This window comes from Peromyscus leucopus, chromosome 6 (genome assembly GCF_004664715.2).
Source record: "Peromyscus leucopus breed LL Stock chromosome 6, UCI_PerLeu_2.1, whole genome shotgun sequence".
Taxonomy (NCBI): domain Eukaryota; kingdom Metazoa; phylum Chordata; class Mammalia; order Rodentia; family Cricetidae; genus Peromyscus; species Peromyscus leucopus.
The window spans coordinates 123,812,558-123,839,378 of NC_051068.1; the positions used below are offsets into that span (position 1 = coordinate 123,812,558).

The window sequence follows — 26,821 nt, forward strand, 5'->3', positions numbered from 1 at the left end:
CTATTTTTTTCAAATTATACTCTCGGGAGCTCAGCCTGTGTTCCCTAGTTTCCAAAAGGTGGCTTTGTGAGGCAAGTTTCCTCCCAGTAATTAGCGGCATTTATCTTAGAGCTCACTCGGTTTCAGCAGTGAGGTCACGGCTGCTAGCTCTACTGTCACTGACTCCTTCAATTACAGGCAACGGCACTTCACCTCCATGCAAACTATTAGTAAATTACCACTCCCCGCTCTGCATTCATTTGGGAAATCTGCTCAGCTCCGATGAGGATCGCAGGGAGTCATCAGGACACTCGGTGTTACCTTTAAACCATGGGCATATCAATTAAACTCTGGCTCTGCTCCTTGTGTTGGGAGTTAGTCTGCAGGGTTCACTTCTTTTATCATAGCACAAGGCAGAAATCAGTACTGGTAAGTGAGAAAAATACACAACCGCCAAGCACACACACACACCACACACACATCACACACACATCACACATACATACACATCCACATACACCACACACAAACATCACACATCACACACACACATTACACATACATACACATCACACACACACACCACACACATATGTACACCAAACACACACATCACATACACATATCACACATACACACACATCACAACACATATATCACATACACATATCACACACACATCACACACACATACAACACACACACACACACACACACACACACACACACACACACACACACACACACACAGAGTCATAGAAAAACCCACCCCAATGTCCCCAAATCTTTCCTAGAACTCACTGTTTGTTTTAAGCCAAAACATAAATGACCTCTGGTATGGGAAGTCATCTCCAGACCAGATTTACAACTCTGACTCAAAGCACAAATCACAATAAATATATCAAGATGGAGAGGATTACCATCCCAATGCTGCAGCTATCTCTTTAGTTCTGAGGGCATCTTAGTCCAACCAAGAGACGGTTTACCACAAGCATCGTTAGGTCACAGGAATTCTGTGAACATGCTTCAGTCATTACTAAAAACTGAAAAATGGGAAGGATGTACATTGTTTTCACCAGATTCACAGCAGAGCATGCCAGCCCACTAGGCAAGAACTCTTAGTCTGGGGCGAAGGGGCAGAGGTCAGGACAGAAAAGTCTGATGCTGCCTACCATAGTCCAGCTGCCAGGAAGCTGCCATGGCTTCTGTGGCATGAGGAATTTTTTTTTTTTTTTTGTGGCCTGTGGTCTCTGTCTTTACCGTGACTTAATATTGAATCAGATCTGTCACATTGTCAATTAGGCTGGACCTTCACCTCTCAAGGCTCATATTCTAAAAAATGAGGGGTCTGAAGACCCAGCGTCATCCTCCATTGGTACACTGAATACCAGTAACCATAGAACCAACTGGCTATGTAGGAAAATGTTAATACTGACATGTGTGTGCATACACTGCACTATATTAAAGGTGCAGAAAGATGGACACCTTCCATTTCAACACCAGCTCTCATTTACAACAAGTCAAACCACCAGGAAACATGACGGCAGAGTCAGGATCTGTTACCTCATATAGTACATGACAAAGTCCAACCTAAAAATTCGTCTCCTACCATCCCATGACAACTGCTGTCTGTAAGTCTACTGATATTGTGTGGTAAACAGAGAAATGGGCAAATGTTGCTTAACTACCCAGATTGTTGCTGCAAAACACTTTAAACTTGGGTGATATGGAACTGTAGACAAGATCAACACATTCTCTTTCATAGACATCAAACTAAAAATGCAAGATTTTAAAAATCATTATGGCTAAATTAAGGGATATTAGTAAAAATGACTACTTTAAATTTTTTTAATTGATACTGCACATTGTTCCCAAAGCTACTTCTTAAAATCAAGAGAATTCCTAAGTGAGAACATGGACCATTAGAGGTCTGAAAGGTCACTCTGTGAGGTTATGCCCCAGAGAGGCCAACTTACGGTCATGATGAGTCCTTTCTCCTGGAAGTATTTCACCAGCGGGGCAGCGTTCTGCTTGAAGTTTACTAGTCTCCTTTGGGTGGCTTTCAGATTGTCATCAGGTCGTCCCTGTTGCTCTGCACGCTTCACTAATCTCTCTCTGAGCCTCTGGTTGGCACAAGCCAGGAACACCACCAGGTCAGGGGTGCAGATCTGTGGGAAGCACGACAGGTAGACAGGTGTTTGAGGTGCCAAGCAACAGCCATGGACAGCAGCGCAACCCTCCAGTGGCTCCGCTGCAGTGGCCGCGTCCTTGGCTCTTCATCCTTTTCCATCGCATTTCCCGAGCTGCTATCCGTACAAGGCCAGGGCTACCTAGCCCCATTGCAGTCCTTGTAATTAACAGCCAGCCCCCATGTGGCAGTGTGTGGTGGCCCTTTATACTTCAGCAAACATCTTCTGTCTATGCTCACATAAGTTTTCAGGTTGAGTAAAGAGCAATGCAGTCTGCACTTACTTAGAGCACACACAACTTGATTTTGGAGGAGAGATAATCACCAGGCCACAGCTGTCTGCAGCAAATCCACGCTTCCTCTGTCACCACTGTCTGCTCCGTTTTAAAGCTGGCTACCATATGCTAAAGGCCAGTGCTGAACTATTTCCTCATATGATGACTAAGCTTGATAGCATTCTACAAGGCAATAAACATCAAGTCTGTTTCACACATGAGCAGAACAAGGCTTTGAGAATCCGAACTGCTTTGAGTTCACACTGTCACTAAGGTCGAAGTTGAATCTGGGGCTGTCTGGTCTGTACCCACTCCTCCTTTCCCTGTCTCACAGCGCCAGGCAGTCAGAGTCCTTCCTGAAATACCATGTTTTTATGTAACCGAGAACTGGTGTGTTTAAAAGGTATCATGACGAGGAAGGGTATGCAATATACTGCCGAGCACGGGAAGAAGTTAAAGGTCGTGGTTTAAAGTAAGAGTCTCCAATTTAAAAAACAGTGCTTCTGTGGCCTGTGAGGTGGCTCAGTGGTAAAGGCATTTATCAGCATGGCTGACAACCTAAATCTGGTCCCCAGGACCCATATGGTAGAAAGACAAAAGCACCCCCCAAGTTCTCCTCTGGCCTCCTCATGCATGCCATGGTACTAAAGCATGTGCACACGCGCGTGTGCGCACATGCGCGCGTGTGTGTGCACACACACACACACAGACAACATAAAATAAGATTTTTAAGGGAGAAAAAGAGAATTGACTTGGAAGGCTGGAAGGATTTGTGTCAGGACCAAACAGGGCAGAGAGCTGAAACTCCAAGCATTTGTGTCCTCATTTGCTAATGTGGATGTGTGAACTGATGTCTATGTGTTATCCTGAGGACTACATACATAAAAGGAAGTGCCCAGGACAAACTCAAGACATTTCAGCCACGCTCCCTAGCTCTCCATTTCCCTTATTCAGTGTGATTCTGGGTCTCTTTTGACATGATTTTTAAATTCTGTTGTTTTCCCCCCTATAATTTTTCCTCTTTGAACTCCCAGGAGGGTTGTTTTCCAAGTCTTCAGTCATGTTCCTCCTCTCTCCAGGCTTGCTTTCTTGCAGTGGCTTTCCTGTTTGGCTTTTATCTGCACCCTGCATCGATTCCAAATGCACTTTCTCCACTGACTCTCAACAGCCCTCGGTCCTGTTTCCAACCGTTTTTGTCACAGTCCTTTCCGGAGGTCTTAATGCTACTTGTGACTCAGCAAAGTCCCAAATTGATCTTAGGACTTTTTACCTAAACCAAATCACAGTAAAACTCTTTCTCTTCCCTCCCTCCCTCCTTCCCCCTCCCTTTCCCCTTCCCCCTCCCTTCCCACCTCTCCCCTCCCTCCTTCTCTCTCTTCCTCTGGTAGCAATGCTCCTTTTACATCTCTGATCTAGAAGCCCTAAGGTCTTGGTGTCCTTCTAGCCCGCAAGGAACCCCAGGCTATCCCAGGGATCACCACACCTATAGGTTTGTCCTCAGCAGTCCTCTGTCTCCCTCCCTCCAGAGCCCCAGCCTTTAATCACAGCTGCACAGGGAAAGGGACTGATAGCAGCATCCAGAATGAGGCTGTCTTGAGTTTCCATCCAGAATCTGCCACCTGGCAGGCGTTTGTCCTTTGGCAAATTTCAGTCCTCCTGAGCCCATTTTCTTAAATAAGGGGGAGATTTCCAACACAGTACTTTAGTGTCCCCTCTCTCCTTTAGAAACAAAAGAAAGAAATAAAAACACAAACCCTGTGTGGCTGGGGTGACGGCTCCATCAGTAAGGTGCTTACCATGCAAGCGTGAGGACCTGGGTTCAGACGCCCAGAACCCATGTGAAGCCAGGTCCTGAGTACACGCCTGCAATCTCAGTGTTGAGGAAACACTGATCTCTGGAGCTCCCTAGCCAGCCCAGCTGAGTCAGCGAGCTCAGGGCCGCTGAGAGACTCTGCCTCAAAACCAAAAAGTAAGCTGGAGAGAACCACAGAAGACCTTTGATGAGGTTGACCATTGATGAGGTTGACCTTTGATGAGGTTGACCTTTGATGAGGTTGACCTTTGATGAGGTTGACCTTTGGTGAGGTTGACCTTTGATGAGGTTGACCTTTGATGAGGTTGACCTTTGATGAGGTTGACCTTTGGTGAGGTTGACCTTTGATGAGGTTGACCTCTGTTTCCACACATATGTGCACATGTGCATGCACACCACCTCCACAAACAGACATATACCGTTGACATACACAGATAAATACACCCCAAAATGTAAACTGCTTTTGAATAACCTTAAAAATTTAGAAGATCACTTGTACTTTTTATGACATACAATCAGGAGATTACTTGAAGCTAAAACTATACTTTTCTAAAATACTATATTTTAAAATTTGTATTTATTATTGTATATAATATTCATCATTATAGGACATAATAAAGGACACATTTAAAATAACTTTAAATAAATTATGTAAGGAATATGGCAATTATCGACAAACAAATTAAACTATTTGGTTTGATAACAGTACATATTAAAATACAGGGGGGAAAAAACCCAACCTTGAAGTACCAGGTCAATATCGGATGCAAGTAAAAACATCTTGTAGTTTTAAGTCCTTGCACTGGACACCTATTCAAATCAACTGGTTAGTTCTAGTGTGTTTTGTATTGTGTTCCACATGCAGTGAAGACACTTTCTTCTGTGTAACACAGCAAGGTCATAAGCAGTTTTACATATTACATCTTCGCTTACGGTTGGCTTCTTATAACAGAGACAGTTTCAGATTCATGTCTTACACTTTCAATAAAACTGCATTTGTTAAGCTGGTATTTAAATTAGTAGAGTTTTTAAATAGTCATTTTAGATTTATTGAAAAATGGAGTAACAAATATAAAATTTCTTCTCATGAATGGAAGTCCAGTGTGGAGAAAAACAGCCTTGAAGTGAAATTGTAAAATTACTTAATTTTATAACTGGGATTAGTCTGCTGTCTTTCCTTGGTACAAACTGAGAAGCATATAACTGTGAATTCAAAACAAAACAAAAACCCAGGCACAGAATGGTGAGAACCAGCACTGCAGCTCGAGAAGAACCTGAGTTAGCTGCAGGTGGGCGGCCACCCTCTGTGCCAGGGCCGTTGCTTGGGCCTCACAGCCTTTAATCCCAGCACTCAGGAGGCAGAGGCAGGCGGATCTCTGTAAGTTCAGGGCCAGCCTGGTCTACAGGGTGAGTTCTAGGGCAGCCAGAGCTACGCAGTGAAATCCTGTCATGAAAAACCAGCAGACACCATTGTGGGGAAGGGGAGTAGGAGCTGTAAAAGCTTGTCGAGAGCACTGTGAGGAAGGAGCCCATTGCAGAGGGAGACTGGAGACCCTCAAAATACAAACAGGAGGGACGGAAAGGACCACAGAAGACCATACAGGAGTGGCAGGCAGGGCTCCGGAGCTCTTTCCTCGGCTTGATTGACAGCCCACCTCATGCAGTTCCTTTTGCTTTCTTAACAAGCTGTGTGATTCTGTCCCACGCCTAACTCAAAGGTGTGACTGTCCCTCCACTGACCTCCTGGTGGCTGCTGGGCTTGTCAGCTAGCCTGTACTACGCTTTCCCATAACGTCTAATAAAATCATCCTTGAACTTCAGAAGGAGAATTCATCAAGTTGGCTTGAGACATACAGGGAAGGGCAGTATCCCCAAACAGAAGGGACCATGCAGTCTGCGGCACACCTTTCCTTGGCCCTTCTTCTCAGAAAGTATGAGCTGAAGGAATGAATGAGCATCCAGATCCAAAATGCATGAGCATGAAAACAAGGACACCACTTTTGTCTATGTGGCAGTACAATCTGAAACAGTCGATATTGTTTCTCCCACTGAATCAAGTCAGTGAGTCTTTTCCCTGCATCCCATGGGTAATTATTCAGTCTCCTTCTCTCCATTTTAAGCCCTTAATTCTGTTCAAAGGAATCAGCCTATGTATAAGCAAGGACATGGTTACAGTGTCAGCTCAAAGGGAATTTGTTTTGAATACTCTCTGCTCTTAGCCAACAGTCACTCTCTGCCCTGTTCTTTACGACGCTGTGATAGGAGACCTGAGACTCCTAATTAGATCAACTACACCGTCAGAAATCAGGAAGCGAAACACTAAAGCAAAAGGACAATATTAGAGTTGGAATAAAAACCGGAGTCACATAAACTAAAAGACAGAAAAAGCACGGAGGTTCTCTAGCCTGAGTTAACCCCAAACCTGTAAACATCTGCACTCTGGTGGCAAATGGCTTTAAAACCAGAACATTCAATTCTCGGCCCCAGCACTGCCTGTCCCTGGGGGCGGTCCCTGAGGACTTGCTGCTAACACTGGGCTACTGTTTACCACCCCATCCTACCTAATGGTTTCTTTTACACATTAAACATTGACCAGGCGAAAACCTCTGTGGTGCTCCACAGAGTCTGGGCTAGTCACTATGAAAGGAAAACTGATGGATAACTGGATTTTATCATCTATTAAAATTTTATTTTCTTTTTAAATTTTGTGTATATGTTTATCTCTGAATGTGGGTTTGAGCATACTAAATGCAAATGCCCTGTGGAAGAGCAACAAGTACCTTAGTTGTGGAGCCATCTCTTCGGGGTGTAACTTCATCACGTATGTGAGCCATATGATATGGAGATCATTTCTGAGCAACTTTCAGCATACTTCGGGGCGGGGGAACAAACCTGGCAGCATGACTCACCCATACTAGCTAAACAGCAGCTGCTACAAAAGTCATTTCAGTGCCCAGGTCTTTAAAAGTCTAGTGAACGGTGGTCCCAGAGACCACACTTGGGTGCGTGAGAGGGCTCAGAAAGGCCCATGCTGCCGAGTCTGATGACCCGAGGTTGATCCTGATGGTGAACACGGTGGAAAGAGACTCTTGGCCTCTGACCTCCACATGTGCACTGTGCCACACATGCATACACACACACACACACACACACACACACACACACACACACACACACACAAAACAAAACAAAACAAAACAAAACCAAAAACGTAACTAAAAAGAGTGTTATACTAATCTGGGCATTAAAGATCTAAACAAAATGAGACACATAACATAGCCACAAACATAGATGATAAAATATGTCAAGTCTTCTCAATATGATCTATAAATTCAATGTAATCTCTTAACTTTAACAGTTTTTTTTAAAGGAAACCAAGGTTACCTCTGAAATTTAATGAGGACTGTAGAGAGACAAGATGGGCAAAGCCACCACGAAAATCTGGCAGATGACACACTGCACCTGAGTGAGTTTATCTTAGAAAGGACCCATCACCACACACTGTGATCACTGCACAGACCTGAGTGAGTTTATCTTAGAACCCATCACCACACAGTGTGATCACTGCACAGACCTGAGTGAGTTTATCTTAGACAGAACTCATCACCACACACTGTGATCACGATCATGCACAGACCTGAGTGAGTTTATCTTAGAACCCATCACCACACAGTGTGATCACTGCACAGACCTGAGTGAGTTTATCTTAGAAAGAACTCATCACCACACACTGTGATCACTGCACAGACCTGAGTGAGTTTATCTTAGAACCCATCACCACACAGTGTGATCACTGTACAGACCTGAGTGAGTTTATCTTAGATAGAACCCATCACTACACACTGTGATCACTGCACAGACCTGAGTGAGTTTATCTTAGAACCCATCACCACACAGTGTGATCACTGCACAGACCTGAGTGAGTTTATCTTAGAAAGAACCCATCACCACACAGTGTGATCACTGCACAGACCTGAATGAGTTTATCTTAGAAAGAACTCATCACCACAGTGTGATCACTGCACAGACCTGAGTGAGTTTATCTTAAAGTAGTCTGATTTACTAAACTTCTCTTATGGTTACCTACCCAGTGGGAAATGTCTGCAACACCTAAAAACAATAAAAGACTTGTTTAAAAAACATGAAATCTCAGTAATTCAAAAATTCAAGTGGAAACTACATACTTGCCAGAATGGTAAATGTTGTTAGCCAGGATATAGCAACTAGAGGAAGTACATGGTCATTTGCCTATTAGCTCACTCGTAGCTTCCATACCTCTTATCAGAGAGATTCTATTTTGGGTACCAAGGATAACAATAAGCACACATCAGACATGTCCTGACTCTGATGGAGGAGACAAACCTTAATCAAGGATCATACAAGTATATGCCAAACTGTTCCACAGGACACAGCAGAGGCAGAACCTGTGAGTGCATACCACAGGGAGAGCCAGCTCTACCAGGCAAGTCACAGGAGGCCCTCAGCCTTGTGAGCCTCAGGAACACGGCACGTATTTCAGCTTGTGCCTTCAGCAGATACAATTGTACCACATCCTCTCTGAGAGGAGATGGACTGCTACTGTTCTTTCTGGGTGGGAAGGAGTGAATAATTCGTGTCTTGACTGGATGTTTCCAAATTAAGTTTGGAAGATTCTAGATGCTGGACTGGATGGGCTGGGACACTGACCAACAAGGGGTCATTCGTCTTCTTCATCTACTCTCTTCCCCCAATTAACCTGAGGCCTTAACTGTTAAGCTCCCCAGTCTTAGAAGAACAGGGCACCAAGTGGGACAATTCTCTCTCTGGAAAGCAAGACTGTCACATCGATCTCCCACCTCTTCACTTTAGGGAGAATGGGTGGGCGTCAGTTGGAGGGAGCAAGGCCTGTCAGAACGCTACAGCACCAAGCTGAGGGACAGCGTGTTTCACTTTTATTGACGGAAGGCAGGAGGAGAGTGCTACCTCTCTGCTCTCCTCTGCTGCTCATCCTGACTTAGGAGTTCCCGCTCTCCACACAGCTAGTGAGTGTGGTGGACTAGACGCTCAGAAGGTCAGTGCTGGTGTGCTGTGTACCTCTGGCTCCAGTTTCTGTCTCTTCCTCCACAGCACTGCCTTGATCCACATTTCTGGGGCAACAGCAGGACAATCTGAGATGCACCTACGTTGTTTTTACTATATTAGGGGAATAGTTATCTAGAGCACTCTGACTCTTCTGCAGTTAGTCATAAACCAAATCAGTCATGTCCACTAGCAGAGTACACCATCAATGGTTTAAAAATATAATCATTAATGTTGGCTTATGAAAAAATGCATTTCTGTGGCTTGGTCTTAATGATGTGGGGCTTCATTCAATAAAAGCAGCCAGGGTACATTAGGATGTCAACATGGAGGGACTTAATAAAGAGACAGTTAAAGGTGTTGTTTGATATATATCAGACTGACAACAAGAAAACAATGTATACTTATGGGGCTATTTTATTTTACAGATATATTCTCCCACCATAGAGATGGTTATTTAGGTATCTAGTTTATTGGCTATTCATTCATCTAATATTTACTAATATCTTGCTATCACGACCTAGAAGTTAAGGTTCTAGAAAGATGGTAGAGTGAGAACCAGTGACAGTCCAGAAGTAGAACATCTGGAATGCCAGCAAGCCCCTTCTATGGAGAGTTCAAACACAAAAGAATGAGAAGCAATTACTGCGGGTTTGATTTTAATCACCACCTAAGAACTACAGGCAACCTTTAGCAGCATTAAGCAGTCAGTCCTGATGCTGAACAAAAGGACCAGCCAGGCATGGTGATGCAGGTCTGAATTTCCACCCACGGGGGTGGCCAAGGAAGGATGACCGCAGATTCAAGGGCACCCTGGGCTGTGTAATGAGATCTTGTCTCAGCAAAAAGGACCTAAAGAGAAGGAAACCAGAGGGACTTTGTCATACTGAAGGAGAGAAAAAGCCAGGGCAGAGTTCCAGATCTTCCCAGCTCTGGGGCCAAGCCTCTCCTTCCTGGTTCACAGAGGTCAGTTCAGGGACTCCTTGATACTGAGCAAGTGACACATGACTGATCAGACCGAAGACAAAAGAAAACAAAATGAAGAAAATGGTAGAAGAATTGGGTCAAGTGGTGCTGTTATCGCCGTAGTGATTTTCCTTGCCAGATTTGGTGATAACATCTAGCCAGTTTCTAAGCCAGCCCTTTTCTACATCCTTGCCAACACCGAACATTTATATCCACAATGCTGACAGTAATTGTCCTTGGTATGTGCCTGCCGACCTGAACCAAATGTCTACTATGCTGATAAATTCATGGAAGCAAAAAGACCAGGCCAGCAGGGCAGTGGTGGCGCACACTTTTAATCCCAGCACTTGGGAGGCAGAGGAAGGTGGATCTCTGTGAGTTCGAAGCCAGACTGGTCTACAAAGTGAGTTCCAGAACAGCCAGGGATACACAGAGAAATCCTGTCTCAAAAAATAAAAGAAAGAAAGGGAGAGAAGGAGGGAGGGAGGGAGGGAGGGAGAGAGAGACACACACAGAGAGAGAGAGAGAGAGAGAGAGAGAGAGAGAGAGAGAGAGAGAGAGAGAGAGAGAGCAGGATGATCCTTAGAAGTCCATAGACCAGCAGAAAATAGCAACAGAGATATATTCTCTCCTTGACCAACTTACTTTAGACAACTGGCTTGTATGCACTAAAGTTTACTGTGTTTATTCAGAGGTAGTGCTGAAGGAGCTGAGAAATCCTCAAAACTTGAAGTACATTTCTGATGATTAAACACATTTCTTAGAGGAAAATGAAATTCAAAGGTATATTAAGTGCAAACTGACAAATTTTAAGAACAGAAAACAGGTGAGAAGTTATGTATAGCTCTATTAAATTATTGAATGGAAAATTCACCTAAACATTATTAGAGTATAATGAAAGATTTAGAAATTACATATATTATATATTAATTATATATAATATATAAAATAGTATATAATTAATATATCTATAAATTAATTCCTTTGGTATCCTTGGTGCCATTTCTTTTCCTTTTTTTAGGATTGTATCATTTTAAATTGTGTGTAGGAGTGTGTCTGCACATGGATATGTGCATGTGAAAGTAAATGCCTTGGGGGCCCAGAGGCATCAGATCCTACGGAGTTAGAGTTATGGACAGTTGTAAACCACCTGACAGGGTGCTGGTAACTGAGGGGTCCTCAAAAGAGCAGCAAGTGTTCTTAACTGCTGAGCCATCTCTCCAGCTTCCTAGCTTCTTTTTCTTAGGTATATGTTATTCTGATTTGTATGGCCAAAAGATGCTAACATTTCAAAAAAAAAAAAAAAAGGTGTTGCCTCCTACAGCTGTATTTCAAGCTAATTCACTTACTGTTTTGCATGCACTCAAAAACGAATGCTTTCTCCAAAGAAATTCATTAGAGACTGTCAACATATTCCTTGCTGGAAGACAGTCAGTCCCCAGCCTGTTCCTTAACACCAGTTCCCTTTGCCTGGATGTTCTGTGGGATGGTCTGTATGTCAAATTGCTCTGATTGGTCAATAAATAAAACACTGATTGGCCAGTGGCTAGGCAGGAAGTATAGGCGGGACTAACAGAGAGGAGGAAAGAAAGAACAGGAAGCCAGAAGGAGATTTATAGAAATGTGTAGCTAGAGTTTTCCTGCCTTGCCCACAGTCAGGACAAATCTTTGTCACCCGCCAGTCCCAGAGCCACTCAGACCCAACCAAGTAAACACAGAGACTTATATTGCTTACAAACTGTATGGCCGTGGCAGGCTTCTTGCTAACTGTTCTTATAGCTTAAATTAATCCATTTCCATAATTCTATACCTTGCCACATGGCTTGTGGCTTACCGGCATTCTCACATGCTGCTTGTCCTGGCGGTGGCTGGCAGTGACTCCTTCTGCCTTCCTGTTCTTTTATTTCTCCTCTCTGTTAGTCCCGCCTATACTTTCTGCTTAGCCACGGCCAATCAGGTTTTATTTATTGACCAATCAGAGCAACTTGACATACAGACCATCCCCCCAGCACAGCCAAGTGCAGACCATCTCAGACACTTGCACTCAGGCCCGTGGTCCGAATCATCCTCTAAGCGGACCTGCTCGGTAAAGCCATGAGGAACCCAAGAACGGGCTTCCACAGGACATACAGAACATCCCACAGCAGAAACGGGTTAATTTAAGATATAAGAACAGTTAGCAAGAAGCCTACCACGGCCATACAGTTTGTAAGTAATATAAGTCTCTGTGTTTACTTGGTTGGGTCTGAGCCGCTGTGGAACTGGTGGGTGACAAAGATTTGTCCTGACTGTGGGCAAGGCAGGAAAACTCTAGCTACAAATGGCACCCAACGTGTTGGCAAGAGTTTCCACCTAAAACCTGAGAAAAAAAGATTCTAAAATGGAGCGAAAAACAGTTCCTAGTTGTTTCTCTCAAGTTAGTGGCAGCCTGAGTGTTTGAGCTACTATGGTGGGTTCCTGGCATGTGCGTTCGACTTGCAGTATGGTGGGAATGAGGCCTCTGCAAGTGGAACATTAAGCTGTGTGATGGATTTAGCCTTTGCTAGTACAAAACAAAAAAAGAGGTTTCTGGGCTACACGCTGCTTGGATAGAAGCATAGACCCACTATTTCTGAGAGTTGATGGCTCCCAGAGCTGCCAGAAAATGTACCACCGCCATGTTGGGAAGCTGAAGTGGGTGGAGCCAGCAGCCACAGCTCCATTTTAGGCTTAGAAGGCTGCAGTTTAAAGCAATAGGCTCAAGGTAATATAAAACATAAGCCACATAAAGATGGCTACCACACAGAGAATCTGGATTATGTTTTCTTTGATATTTGTAACTGAAGAAAAACATTTGATTGCAAAAGCTGTTGAGTTATGCCAAAATGTATATTTTAAAGGTACCTTGACTTCAAAATTTGGATATAAAGATATGTTGCTTTGGAAAAGAGGCTCTGCTTTTGTTTCCACAGAAAGCCAGAGGCTATGGATTTGTTCCAGATTAAAATACATCAGGTTTGACCAGCCAAGACCACCTGAAAGGTCTCCGATGACACTATGGCCCAGATAATCCAACATACAGATCAGATTCAAGGCAACTGGCTCAGATGATACACCCTCACGGACTACTCCATAATCATAAAATTTTCTTTGTGTCCCCATAAGATACAGTGCCCCCCTCCAGCAGGAAGTAGTAAGAGAAGTTATGCCCAAATTCCCAAATATACCAAGCTGGCTTTGGAGATGTGTAAAGGTTAAAATCTTCCTTTTTTTTAAAAAAAAAAAAAAAGAAAGAAAGAAAAGGGGAAGTTCTGTGGGATGGTCTGTATGTCAAATTGCTCTGATTGGTCAATAAATAAAACATTGATTGGCCAGTGGCTAGGCAGGAAGTATAGGCTGGACTAACAGAGAGGAGAAATAAAAGAACAGGAAGGCAGAAGGAGACACTGCCAGCCCCCACCATGACAAGCCGCATGTGAAAATGCCAGTAAGCCACGAGCCACGTGGCAAGGTATAGAATTATGGAAATGGATTAATTTAAGCTATAAGAACAGTTAGCAAGAAGCCTGCCATGGCCATACTGTTTGTAAGCAATATAAGTCTCTGTGTTTACTTGGTTGGGTCTGAGCGGCTGTGGAACTGGCGGGTGACAAAGATTTGTCCTGACTGTGGGCAAGGCAGGAAAACTCTAGCTACATGGATGAGCTTTCCTTTTTACTGATGAGAGGGCTGCTTTAAATTCATATCTACAGGCGATAGCTGAGGCTATCTGGGCATGGGAGCACAGACATGCAAACTTGTTTACTTAGGGCAGGGGGTGGGGCTGAAGATGAAGGACTGTGAGCTTGAGACCATCCTGGGTCACAGAGTGTGACTCTGTCTCTTACATTAAAACAACAAAACAAAAGAACAACAACAAAAATCAGAACAGTACAGTATCAACAATACATGAAACCCAAAATTCCAGTCAGTTTAGAATATACATTCAGTACTTGATGTTCTTAGTGTTTTCTTGTGCATCTTATGTATGAGAATCAGTGAAGGGACTCATTCACTTTTTCACTTGTTCAACCTGGAAGCATTATTAACTCTTTAATATACTACATCTGTTTAATTGGGGGTCAATGTTCTTCCATTCATTTGCTTTATTTTTTTAAACAAGCCAGCTTATAAGCATCCTAAAAATGGACTTAAAGGAATCTGCTTCTGTCTAAAAAAAATATTCATTGAATATATGCAATTAGCCAACCACTATACAAGATGAAAGAAATCAAAACAAATAAGTTTTACTTATTTTATAAATTTTAAAGTCCCTACCACAAGGATCCAATCTAAAGTGCAGAGGAGACACATGAAATCAACACAGTGAAACTGTGTGGGAATTCCATCATGTTAGGATTCAATTCTAAAGTATATGCAGCACAGCATACTCAGGTAGAGAGGAGGCCTGGAGATTTGGAGACTGGTGGTTTGTCTGAGAACATGGGACCATATGGAATGTCCCCTTTCCTTGGCGAGTTCCCCTGCCCTGATTCTCCCACAGCAGGTTGAGCAGAAAGAGGAAGGAAGGTTTTATACCAGAGTCTGAGGACTCGGTGGTGTCATCAAGCCCTCTTTGCATCTCTCTCTCAAGTGAGTGAGATCTGGTTGAGGGCAGGGCCAAGTGCCAGGGAGTGAAAAGCTGCAGTTTGCATTTAAAAAGTGGTTTGTGGGGCTGGAGAGAGGTGGCTAAAAGCAAATTCTTCTTCCTAGGGGATGTGCATTTGGTTGCCAGCACCCATGTCTGTAGGTAGGCTCTCACATACCTGTAACTCCAGCTCCAGGGAGAGCCATGGCTCTGGCTCCCGAGATGCTGGCACTCATGTGCATAAGCTGGGCAGTGGTGGCACACACCTTTAATCTCAGCACTTGGGAGGCAGAGGCAGATGGATCTCTGTGAGTTCGGGGACAGCCTGGGCTACAGAGGGAGATCTAGGACAGCCAAGGCTACACAGGGAAATCCTGTCTCAGAAAACAAAAAACAAAAAAACAAACTCTAAAAAGTAGTTTGTAATCTGGCATTTGGCTACATGTGGCTCCGATCTAATGTAGTATGTGGTGGGTGCAAGGTTCAAGGTTCAGCATTTAGAAGCTGATGGCCTGGGACAGGTCAAATTGAGAACAGCAAACCATTTCTAGGGACAACCCAGTGAAGGAACCACAATAAAGTATGACATCAGGATTCCACTCAGCATCTCATCTCTCAGCCTTTAAGTGTATATAGTCCCACATCTGGTTCAAGCACAGGAAAACATCAGCATCTCATTGGGGTATGCAAGGAAAGCTTTGTTCTCCAGTGAAAATCAAGTAAATGATGCAGGCCTCTGGGAAAGGCCTGGAATCCTAGCTCCTGCGGAGGCGGTGGCAGGACAGTGTCATGTTAAAGGCTACCCAGAGCTAGAGTGACGTCAAGACCAACCTGGGCAACTTAGTGAGACTGCGTCTCAAGATATAAGATACTAGCAGAGCTGGGGCATAGCTGGATGATAGTGAGCTTGCCTACCAGATCCATTCATTTCCCAGTGCCTGGCCCCTCTACCTCAAAAGATCTGATAAATAGCTTGGTAGATTTGGCTCAGTGGGCAAAAACACTTGTTACCAAGTCTGACAACTCGAGTTTGATCCCCAGGACCCACGTGCTAGAAGGAGAGCTGCATGACCTCCAAACCTCTACACACATGCTGTGGCATGTACACACACACACACACACACACACACACACACACACACACACACCCCTCACACATCTCTCTCTCACATACACAGACAACAAATAAATGTAAAAATGTTGTTTGTTAGAACACAGGGTAGGAATAACTTGTTTTTGGAACACAGGATGGGAATTCAAAGTCTTTAGCTCTCCTGTTTGTATACTGGGATACTGGCGCCTCTGCAGAGGGTTTACATCTATGATGGCCAGACAATTGCCATCGCTTAGTGATTACAACACCCAGGATACAGCCTCGGGATCCTCAGCAGAGCATAAGAGAACCATGGACATTTAACTATGGTATGTAAGATGAGATATTTCTGCTACCACTGGCTTATATGCATAAGGGAGATGGCTCCATGAGGCATACATGAAAATTATTTTAAGTCCCATGGTATGACCACCATAAGCAACACACACATATACATTCTTTTCTAACATATTTTCATGCTGGTTGAATTTTTAATGTTTAGCACTAGTGGATGAAATCCGCTATTTTTATGAAAATCAAAGAAATTATTTCTGAACATTCTTGATGCCTATTTTCAATGCAACCTTTCAGTGATTTTTTGGCAAGCTAATCCTTGGTTGCTATCTCATTAATAAATGGGTAATTTTCCAAGGTTCTGTCAGGCAACAGCTATTCTAAGAACGGGTCTTTCAAACTGTGCTGGTGCCACTGAACAGAAAGGAGGCTCTCTTATTGCCCGAAGAGAGCTGGAGCTCAGAGGCATGACCACTCTAGTAGGGTATTTCCATCATTAACTTGGTGTGTTTTTGTTTTCTTGTTGGGAAATATGAATGACTTGGGAAGAAACTAATATGAGATTTTTAAAAAAAGCTTTCTAAACGTTTCTCCTCTCTCCTCCCCTCCCCTCTGCTTCTCCTCCTTCCTCCTCTACCCCCTCTTCTCCTCCCCTGCTCTCATCCCCCCACAGGCCCTCATGGTTCATATCTATGCATCTGTCTACACCAGGAGTTTATACACACGTTGCCTAAAGGAGAACATTTATTAGAATATTTGGAAATTCAACATTTCTGGGTAAAATTTCAAAAAGATTCTTTGTTAAATTTTATCAGAGAATCACAAATACAGAAAGGTCTAACCAGAGAGTTTTAATCTACCATTTTTCTATTTATTCATTTATTTGTGAGATCATTCTGTAGATATTAAGTGTATAATGTATGTGATAGCTTTTTTATTAAAAAAAAAAAATCCTAAAATTTTGGATTGGGAATAGAGTTCAGTGGTACACTTGCCCAGTATGTGTGAGGCCCTGGGTTCAGTATACACACACACACACACACACACACACACACACACACACACACACACACACACACACTTCCAAAGAATTTCCAGATGGGAAGAACTAGGAGTTGGCTCCAATAATCTGTTCTAATGTTTAATAACTGATATTTTAAAGATTTTTCTCATATGTAATTCCAAGGTATTTTGTTAACTACAAATACATGCACTCAGGAGAGCGGCATCTGACAATCCACTATTATTTAAAAGCAGTGAGAATATTCATGAAGAGATGCCTATGAGACAGACACGATGGTATGCGCTTGCAAGGCTGGGATCTGCACGTGCTCAAAGCCAGTGCGGTCTCCACCGTTCCGGGCCAGCTAGGGCTACGAAGCAAAACTACGACCAAAAACCAAAAACAAGAGACCAATATAAAGAAAACAAACTTTTGACATCAACAGAGGACTTTAAAAAGCTGAATATGCTGCTGCCTCTTAGGAAAGTAAAAAATTACTGTGATATGATGGGTGTCCACTGCTGAATGTGTTTTTGGATCTAACCACAGAGATATTCTGGCTGGCAAATTCTAGTCTTTTGAGTCTAGACTCAACTGTTACCTGTTTCGTTGCTGCTGCTGGTTTTATTTCTTTATTTCTTTACTGTAGATGGAATACCTCAGGGAGAGAGTATGGAGCAAGGGACACAGGTACTTCAGTAAACAGCTCATGCACTCACTGAGTCTGTGAATCCCAGCCAGTCACCTAATCCCTCCGTGACTCAATTTTCTCATGCACAACAAAATCATGCTCAATGGCTACTGATTTTGTTTTAATTTAAAAGGTTTTAAAGTTTTGTTGATAATCCTAAGAATCTGCATAAGGCAGAGATGCATTTGATACTAGGCGATGGATAAACTGCTAATGGTCACTGTGCACCTGGGTTTGCTTGACGCTGCCGTGACTGGCTGCTCTCAGAGACAGGGGCCACCTGTTCCCAGATGCTGAATGAAGTTGCCTCCAAATTTGTGTCTGAGTGTTTCCCTTATGAAGAGTTCTTTACGGCATGAATGAGAATTTATGTAGGCTGTGACACACAGGAAAGAGAGAGAGGCAAGGACATACATAGTAAATATGGCAACTACGAGCTGCTCAACATTAGAGAGCTAGTTATTACCCACTTCTGATGCAGTCTATCTGGATCTACCCCACCCTGTATTTAGACCAAGTACCCATGAGCACACATGTGAACAATGCTGCTAAGGAGAAAAGTGTTTCCCTTCCAAGTCAAGGTTTTCTAAAAGAGCTGTCATCAAGAAGTTAGCTAAGGTAAGGATGAGTTACTGCACACAACAGAGGAACCAAAGTGAACAGGTGCAATTAGACCATGCGGTTTCATGACTTCGCTAAATGTAATGAATTATATTTGACATTAATTTTATAGATTATTTTAGCATTTTCTTTCTAGATGGTAATGCAATCCACAAATACAGATCAACTTTTTTCTCCCCTACATTTATACCTTCCATTTACTTTTCTTCTATTAGAGCAGTGATTCTCAACCGGTGGGTCATGACCTCTCTGGGGATCAAATGACCCTTTTACAGGGGTCATATATCAGATATTCTGCAGATCAGAGATTTACATTAGATTCATAACAGCAACAAAATTACAGTTACAAGGTAGCAATGAAATAATCTTCTGGCTGTGGGTCACCACAACACGAGGAACTGTATTGAAGGATCACAGCATTAGGAAGATTGAGAACCACTGTGTTAGAGAGTTGTTTGGAAATTCTAGTACAATGCTAAACAAAATAGAAAGAGCATATATATTTGCAGTTTCCGGTATTAGGAGGAAAACACACAAAATTTCACCATTAAATATAATGCTAACTGTGCGGCTTACAAAATACATCTTTTGTCAGACTGAATTCCTTCCTATTTCCAATGTGCTAGACTCTGTGCCCACCCCCGCCTCAATAAATCACAGCTGAATGTTGTCAAATGCTTTCTCCGCCATTGTCAAAGAACACAGTCTATTGTGTGCTAAGACCTGCTTTGGGGGCTAATAATTTACTTTGGTGGATGTATTTGAGAACACTATGCTTTACACGGCTGTTGGACAGAGTGTTTTAGGTGTGTCAATTATTGTTCAAAGTGTCTCACTACTGTTATTTTATCTAGTTGTTACATTAAGCTATGAAAACAGACATAAAATTTCTAACTTAGAGTGTGTATCCACTTTATTTATGTCATTTATTTATTATCTTAAAAATACTTGTATATAGTTTGAAACATTTTTATTAAGTATATAGAGTTTTATAATTTATGTCATTAAACACATAAAAATGTAGCTGTAGGGCCAAGTGTAGTGGCACATGCCTTTAATCCCAGCCCTTGGAGACAGAGGCAAGTCTATCTCTGTGAGTTTGATGCTAGCCTGGTTTACATGGCACTTTCTAGGCCAGGCTGGGCATCACAGTGAGCAAACACAGCTGCATGTATTCAAAGGACCCAGGGAAGTAACTGTTCACATCAGGACATGTACCTCCAACCCAGTGACCCTGCTTGTCCTGTCTTCTGTGGCATTATTAAGGTTAGCAAGCTTTCCTCTGTTGGTATTTGCATGCTCTGTCTTCTCTGTCCTTTATTCTTGATCCATGTCTTTCTTTTTTCTTTTTCTTTTTTAATTAAGAGATTTTTCTAGTCATTTTACATATCAACCTCAGATTCTCCTGTCTTTCCTTCTCTCACCCCCCAGCCTTTCCCCCAAACCCACCCCCCATTCCCACCTCCTCCACGGCAAGGTCTCCCCCATGGGGTGTCAGCAGAGCCTGGTGCATTCAGTTGAGGCAGGTCAAAGCCCCTCCTCCCTGCACCAAGGCTGTGCAAAGTGTCCCACCATAGGCACCAGGCTCCAAAAAGCCAGCTCATGCACTAGGGACAGGTCCCAGTCCCACTGCCTGGGGACCCCCTAAACAGTTCAAACTAAACAACTGTCTCACTTATCCAGAGGGCTTAGTCTAGTATCATGGGGGCTCCTCAGCTATTGGTCCACAGTTCAAGTGTTTCCACTAGTTTGGCTAGTTGTCTTTGTACTTTCTCAAATCATGGTCTCGATATCTCTTGCTCATAGAATCCCTCCTCTCTCTCATCGATTGGACTCCTGGAGCTCCACCTGGGACCCAGCCATGGATCTCTGCATCTACTTCCATGTAGATGAGGGTTCTATGATGACAGTTAGGGTATCCGATCACCAGAGTAGGTCAGCTCAGTCACCCTCTCGACCATTGCCAGTAGTCTATAGTGCAGTCATCTTTGTGGATTCCTGGGGACCTCCCTAGCACTCTGCTTCTCCCTATTCCCACGGTGTCTTTATTTATCATGGTATCTCTTTTCTTGTTCTCCCACTCTGTTCCTGATCCAGCTTGAACCTCCTGTTCCCCTAAGCTCTCTTTCTCCCTACTCCTGCCCTCCATTACCCCCTCGCCCCCAGTTTGCTCCTGTAGATCTCATCCATTTCTCCATTGCTGGTCGGTCCCTGTGTCTTTCCTAGGGTCCTTACTAGCTAGGCTCCCTGGAGCTGTGGGTGGGTTGCTCTGAACCTGATAGAATAGAACATAGGAAGTAGTCTTGAAAACATTGGCACTGGAGATAACTTCCTAAATATAACACCAGTAGCATAGACACTGAGATCAACAATTAATAAATGGGATCTCTTGAAACTGAGAAGCTTTTGTAGGGGCAAAGTCAATAAGACAAAATGACAGCCTACAGAATGGGAAAAGATCTTCACCAACCCCACATCTGACAGAGGGCTGATCTCCAAAGTATATAAAGAACTCAAGAAACTAGACATCAAAACACCAAATAATCTAATTTAAAAATGAACTATAGAGCTAAACAGAGAATTCTCAACAGAAGAAGCTCAAATGGCTGAAAGACATTTAAGGAATTGCTCAACATCCTTAATAATCAGGGAAATGTACATCAAAATGATTCTGAGATACCGTCTTACACCTGTCAGAATGGCTAAGATCAAAAACACTGATGACAGCTTATGTTGGAGAGGATGTGAAGCAAGGGGAACACTCCCCCACTGTTGGTGGGAATGCAAACTTGTACAGCCACTCTGGAAATCAGTATGGTGGTTTCTCAGAAAATTGGGAATCAATCTCCCCCAAAGACCCAGCTATACCACTTTTGGGCATATACCCAAGGAATGCTCAATCATACCACAAGGACACATGCTCAACTATGTTCATAGCAGCATTATTCATAATAGCCAGAACCTGGAAGCAACCTAGATGCCCCTCAACTGAAGAATAGATAGAGAAAATGTGATACATATACACAATGGAGTACTACTCAGCAGAGAAAAACAATGACATCATGAAATTTGCAGGCAAATGGATAGAACTAGAAAATATCATCCTGAGTGAGGTAACCCAGACTCAGAAAGACAAACATGGTATGTGCTCACTTATAAGTGGATACTAGATGTAAAGCAAAGGATAACCATGCCTTTATTTTTAAAAGCATCCATTATAAAAATAAAGGATATTTATTTATACTCAAACAATAATGATCCTATTTGAATATTCCACTAGAGGTGGGAATCCTTCATAATAGACATAGTCATCCTATTAATTCCTTTGGTAAATTCCACACTTCATTTTTTCCCTCATCACATGGGGTACCCTTTACACATGTTCACTGTTTACAAACTGCAATATGCTTACAGTTGTAGTTAAATTGGAATGATATGAGAATTTGAGTTTCCCAAACCTATGACAGCCAGCTTTATTTGACTTTATTTTTTGGTAATTACTTAAGATACTCAAATCAGAACTGCATGTACATTTTCTCCAGGAACTGTCATTCAATGAGAGAAAGGTGGTAAAGGGGACTGGACTGGGTAATTAAGGAAACAGTCACTTATGTTGGAGTGGATCACTATGCAGGAAGTGTGGTAACCATCGGCAACCTTTTATAACTCATCCTTACGAAGCATTCTGTGGAAACAAACAAAGGTATGCTTGAGGGAAAGATGATGTAGTTATTGAAGAACTCCTGCACACAGATGAGCTGTGAGCAACAGAGACTGAAGAACCCCTGGCCTCAGCAGGTGTGCGGCTGTCCAGCACGCACCCTGCCATCTGCCTCTCTAGTCCGCCCCCACCAGCTCTGTTCCTTCCTATCCTGCACCGAAGCCGGCAACTCCTTCCAGGATGCACTCACAGGTTCTCCTGACCTCTGGCCTCCCGCTGGTTTGGAACAAGGGCGAACATGAGCAGGACATAGAACTGTGGCAGAAGGAAGGTAGATGTTTGCTCCCTTGGCTGTAACCAGAGGCTACCTTCTTCCTATGAAGGCCAAGGCTCCTGCCTGTCACCTTCTTCTGGCATCTTTTTGTCATGCGTTCAGATAAAATAGTGTCTGCTTCTTGGACCTTCAGGCCTTGGGATGGAGAATGGTCTCTCTTCCATCAGTCGTGTGGTGTGGAACTATCACTTTCTCACATCCCTTGTGCATCTTGCAAAGGTGTCCTGTGCACACCCTGTTAAACATCCTTTTGCTAAGTCTGTGAGTGTGCCCTGGCTTCCCTGTGGAGCCCCAACGATATAGCCATTTGCTGAACAATATGCACTACTATGATAAGAACCATAGACATATTTCAAATTGTAGCATAATTTTCTGATAGTGGAGAGTAGAACACAGTCATCAAGGTATCCAAAGGGAGGGTGTTCAAGAGAGGCTAAGGCTAGAAGCTTTTTTTAAAAATGAAAATGAAAATGAAGAAAGATTACCAAATACAAGTAGGGAGAAAGAAAGAAAAGGTGTATTGATGAGACAATGGTAAGACCAGATGCAACTAGCTTGGATCAGACTACATGGGACAGAGATTCCTTGGAGACACACACCACTCAAAGACAGAAATACTGGGAAGACATCTTCTATGGAAGTCCTGGACTGTAAGGAAGTTCTCCCACTCCAGCAAAGTGAGAAGATGAGTGTAGGTACAGATGTTGGGATCACTGGATGTGCATGCTTTAATCACAAACTTTAATGCTATTACTACCAGATCGCCTGCTCTGTAACTACGAACAACACATCTCTGAGAATCATTGTCATGTGCTGCCGATACTAAATTTAAGTTGGTACTTTTTTTTGTACAGAAGAATCAACTTTGCTGAAGGATGTGTAAACTTGCAGATTCTTAGGCTCCATTCACAGGAAACTCTTAACAACTCAGTCTGTGAAGTAACATGGACAATATACTTTTTTTGTGGTTTGTTTTGAGACAAGGTCTCATGTAACTCAGGCTGGCCTCCAACCTGCTATTTAGAGGACGCTAACCTTAAACACCTGAATCTCCTACCTCCGCTCCTCAAGTGCTGGATGTCAGGCCTCTGCCACCATGTCCAGTTTTATTTGTAAACAAGATGTATACTCTGAGTGTGGCACATCAGTAGTCTCTCACTTGGAGGCTGAGACAGGAAGATTGTGAGTTTGAGGCTAGCCTCACCTACAGAATGAGTTCCAGGCTAGCCTAGGACACAGCAAGAGTAGAGTCTGTCTCAAAGATCAAAATAAATAAAATAAAATAAAAAGCAAACAAGACATTCACCCACTTCTGATACAAAACATTTGGGAGAAATGCATTTGTGGACAACAATCATCTAAGTCTTCCAACTGGGAGAATGATGTAATGGTTTTCCTGGGGTAAGAGTTGAAGTTTGTTAAGAGATTATAATGTAGGTTTTAAGGGTCAAGAGGCAGGCGAATGACTTACAAGTCATGAGCACAAGGCACACTGTGTGAGGTGAGAGCACAGACAAGGAAGGGGACAGGATGGGACTAAGTCCTTGGCATGAACAGAGAGAAGAAAGGGAGGAAAGGAAAGGCGATCTGAGCAAGGGAAAATGGACAGCTACGTACCGGCTTTCACAGTCTGTGTCAACAGGCTTTTTTGAAACTTGGTCTTGCTACTCAGCCAGGTTGGCCCCTAACTCTTGATCACTAATGCCTCAGCCTCTAGAGTGGTTGAGGTTACAGGCGTCTACTACTATACCTGACTCAAGCTTGGTTATTTCTTGTTTTTAATTTATAGCCACTGTATTCTAAAAAAAAATTGATTCTCCTGCCCTTAAATATGAGTTAGTCTTGGTGACTCATCTCTAACACACACACACACACACACACACACACACACACACACACACTGGGTGTTCCCTGTGGACTATAAAGTCCCTGAGGCAGAGAGAATGATGCCTGAGAAGCTGCAGTTGTTCTAGCCTCTGGCGGCTGGAGAGTGCCCAAACCAAGCATCAGGCATCTGCGTAATCACAACACTGGGGTGCTCCTAACCCAGCCACTACTGAAAAACAGCCTCCCTAGAGATCCCGAGTGGAAACCAACCAGCTGAACGGCTTTCGGCTCATTGTTCCACGTAATTCATCCCTGTGCATTACAGTCAGTGCTGCACGCCACCAAGTTCAAGGGTGCTGTGCTAGGTGGTACCCATACTTAAGATGCACAGCAGGGATCAAGGCTGACTTTAACGCATGGCTATCCAAAGTTGGGAAATTAACTTTCACTCCACATAGGTTGATTATAAAAATCTCATCAGCTTTTTAGTTTTAATGGACTTATATTGTATCACAATGCATTGCAATAAAAATAAATGAATAATTACCTTCTAATATAATTTCAATCTCAAAGTCTAATTATTAAATAATTATAAACAAGCTTCTAAGCCACTAGTTCTAGGGAGAGAATTAAGAATTTATTTAATATTTTGCAGGGAAGTGTTAATGCTTAGGAAAAATATTGTGTAATTAAAATTAAATCACTCCCCCTTAAAAGCAAATCAAATTTGTCTCCCTTAGGAACAGCAAATCAAATTACTAGTCTGTCAAATCAATTCACTATGCAAGTAGGATAGTGACAGCCTTCTGGGGAATGATTTTCCTTTATCTCTAAGCTTAAAAACCCCATATTTATCTAGTTGAGGTTTTTTACATATGTATATTCTCAGTCACTCAAACTCAGAACTAAATCTAATTTTAGACTCCCTTTTAATGGCAAAGCTGAGGCTAAATTATAGGCACTACAGGAAATCACTAGAAAAAGAAGAAAAAAACCCAGATCATCATATACTGCTACTCTGGCAGCTTCACCTCTTTAACCTACAATGCATGATGAATGGAGTTCACAAGGGCTGTGTGAGCTCAGAGGCCATGGTCCTAAGTACAGTAACTCAAGAAGCCTAAAGGATGTGGTAGGGGATGTGGATATGTGGTCAAGTTCATGCTTAGCCTGTGGGTGGCACTGGGTTCAAGTCCCAGTGTCAGAAATACATAGTCTCCGGGTATTCTGGCACAAGCCAGCACACAAGAGGGGAAGGGCAAGAGGAATACTGCAAGTTCAAAGCCAGCCTGGGCTAACACAGCTAGCACCAAGCCAGCCTGGGCTAACACAGCCAGCACCAAGCCAGCCTGGGCTAACACAGCCAGCACCAAGCCAGCCAGGGCTAACACACCCAGTACCAAGCCAGCCTGGGCTAACACAGCCAGCACCAAGCCAGCCTGGGTTAACACAGCCAGTACCAAGCCAAACTGGGCTAACACACCCAGTACCAAGCCAGCCTGGGCTAACAAACGCAGCCAGTACCAAGCCAACCTGTGTTATCACAGCCAGTACCAAGCCAGCCTGGGCTAACACAGCCAGTACCAAGCCAGCCTGGGCTAACAAACACAGCCAGTACCAAGCCAACCTGTGTTATCACAGCCAGTACCAAGCCAGCCTGGGCTAACACAGCCAGTACCAAGCCAGCCTTGAATACATAGCAAGACTCTACCTCAAATACATAGACCAACAAGAAGCAGAAGCCTAAAGGGATGCGGATGGTTGAACACAGTTATTAAGATGTCTTAGGAGGATGTTGAAGACCCTTCCCTATCACCCCACCACCACGGCCACCACAGTACAATCTAAGTTGGCTATGGCTAAGCAAGCATCAGCCTTCTGACTATGAACATTCCACTGCCAACACTGAGCACACCTCAGAAAAGCAAACGCCATGGCAACCGCTGCCTCTAACAGAGCTGGGAGCTGTGTTAAAGGAGCTGCCGCTTCCCTTCCTCCCTTTGCCTTTGAGTCTGTCTTAGAAATGCCGGGTCCTCGATTCCAGGATTCTGTAAGGTATGTGCACTCGTGGGGGTGTGTCTTGGGATGAGAAAATGGGGTGCAGGAAGAGGAGGTACATCTTGTTTTAAGTTTGCTACTCAAAATTTCTAAGTGGGAGAAAAAAGCTTCAGTGATCTTCCACACAAAAGCCAGTGTCACAGCTCCATGCTGTCAGGCATCACCCGTCACCTACAAAGGACTCAGACATCTTTGGAAACTTTCCTGTGGTACCATAATAACCAGTAGGTAACATAACTACAAAATCAGTTCAGTTTAAATCATTCTTTGGAAATTACAAAGGTAAAAATATGTTAGTTAATAGACAAATGGTTTTCACACTAAACACAAGTTGATATAATTATTAGTTATTTC

At 43.2% G+C, this 26,821-nt stretch overlaps 1 protein-coding gene across 2 annotated transcripts in view; it reads right to left on the minus strand.

The window, feature by feature from the left end:
* Ak5 (adenylate kinase 5) overlaps positions 1 to 26,821 on the minus strand; it is a 198,722-nt gene that overhangs the window by 142,241 nt on the left and 29,660 nt on the right. The window contains exon 6 of one of the 2 annotated variants that reach the window (XM_028879169.2): positions 1,956 to 2,147. The exons of the other annotated variant lie outside the window; for it this stretch is intronic. Within the exon in view, the coding sequence (XP_028735002.1) occupies positions 1,956 to 2,147 (192 nt within the window). The remainder of the gene's footprint in view (positions 1 to 1,955; positions 2,148 to 26,821) is intronic. 2 annotated transcript variants of the gene reach the window in all.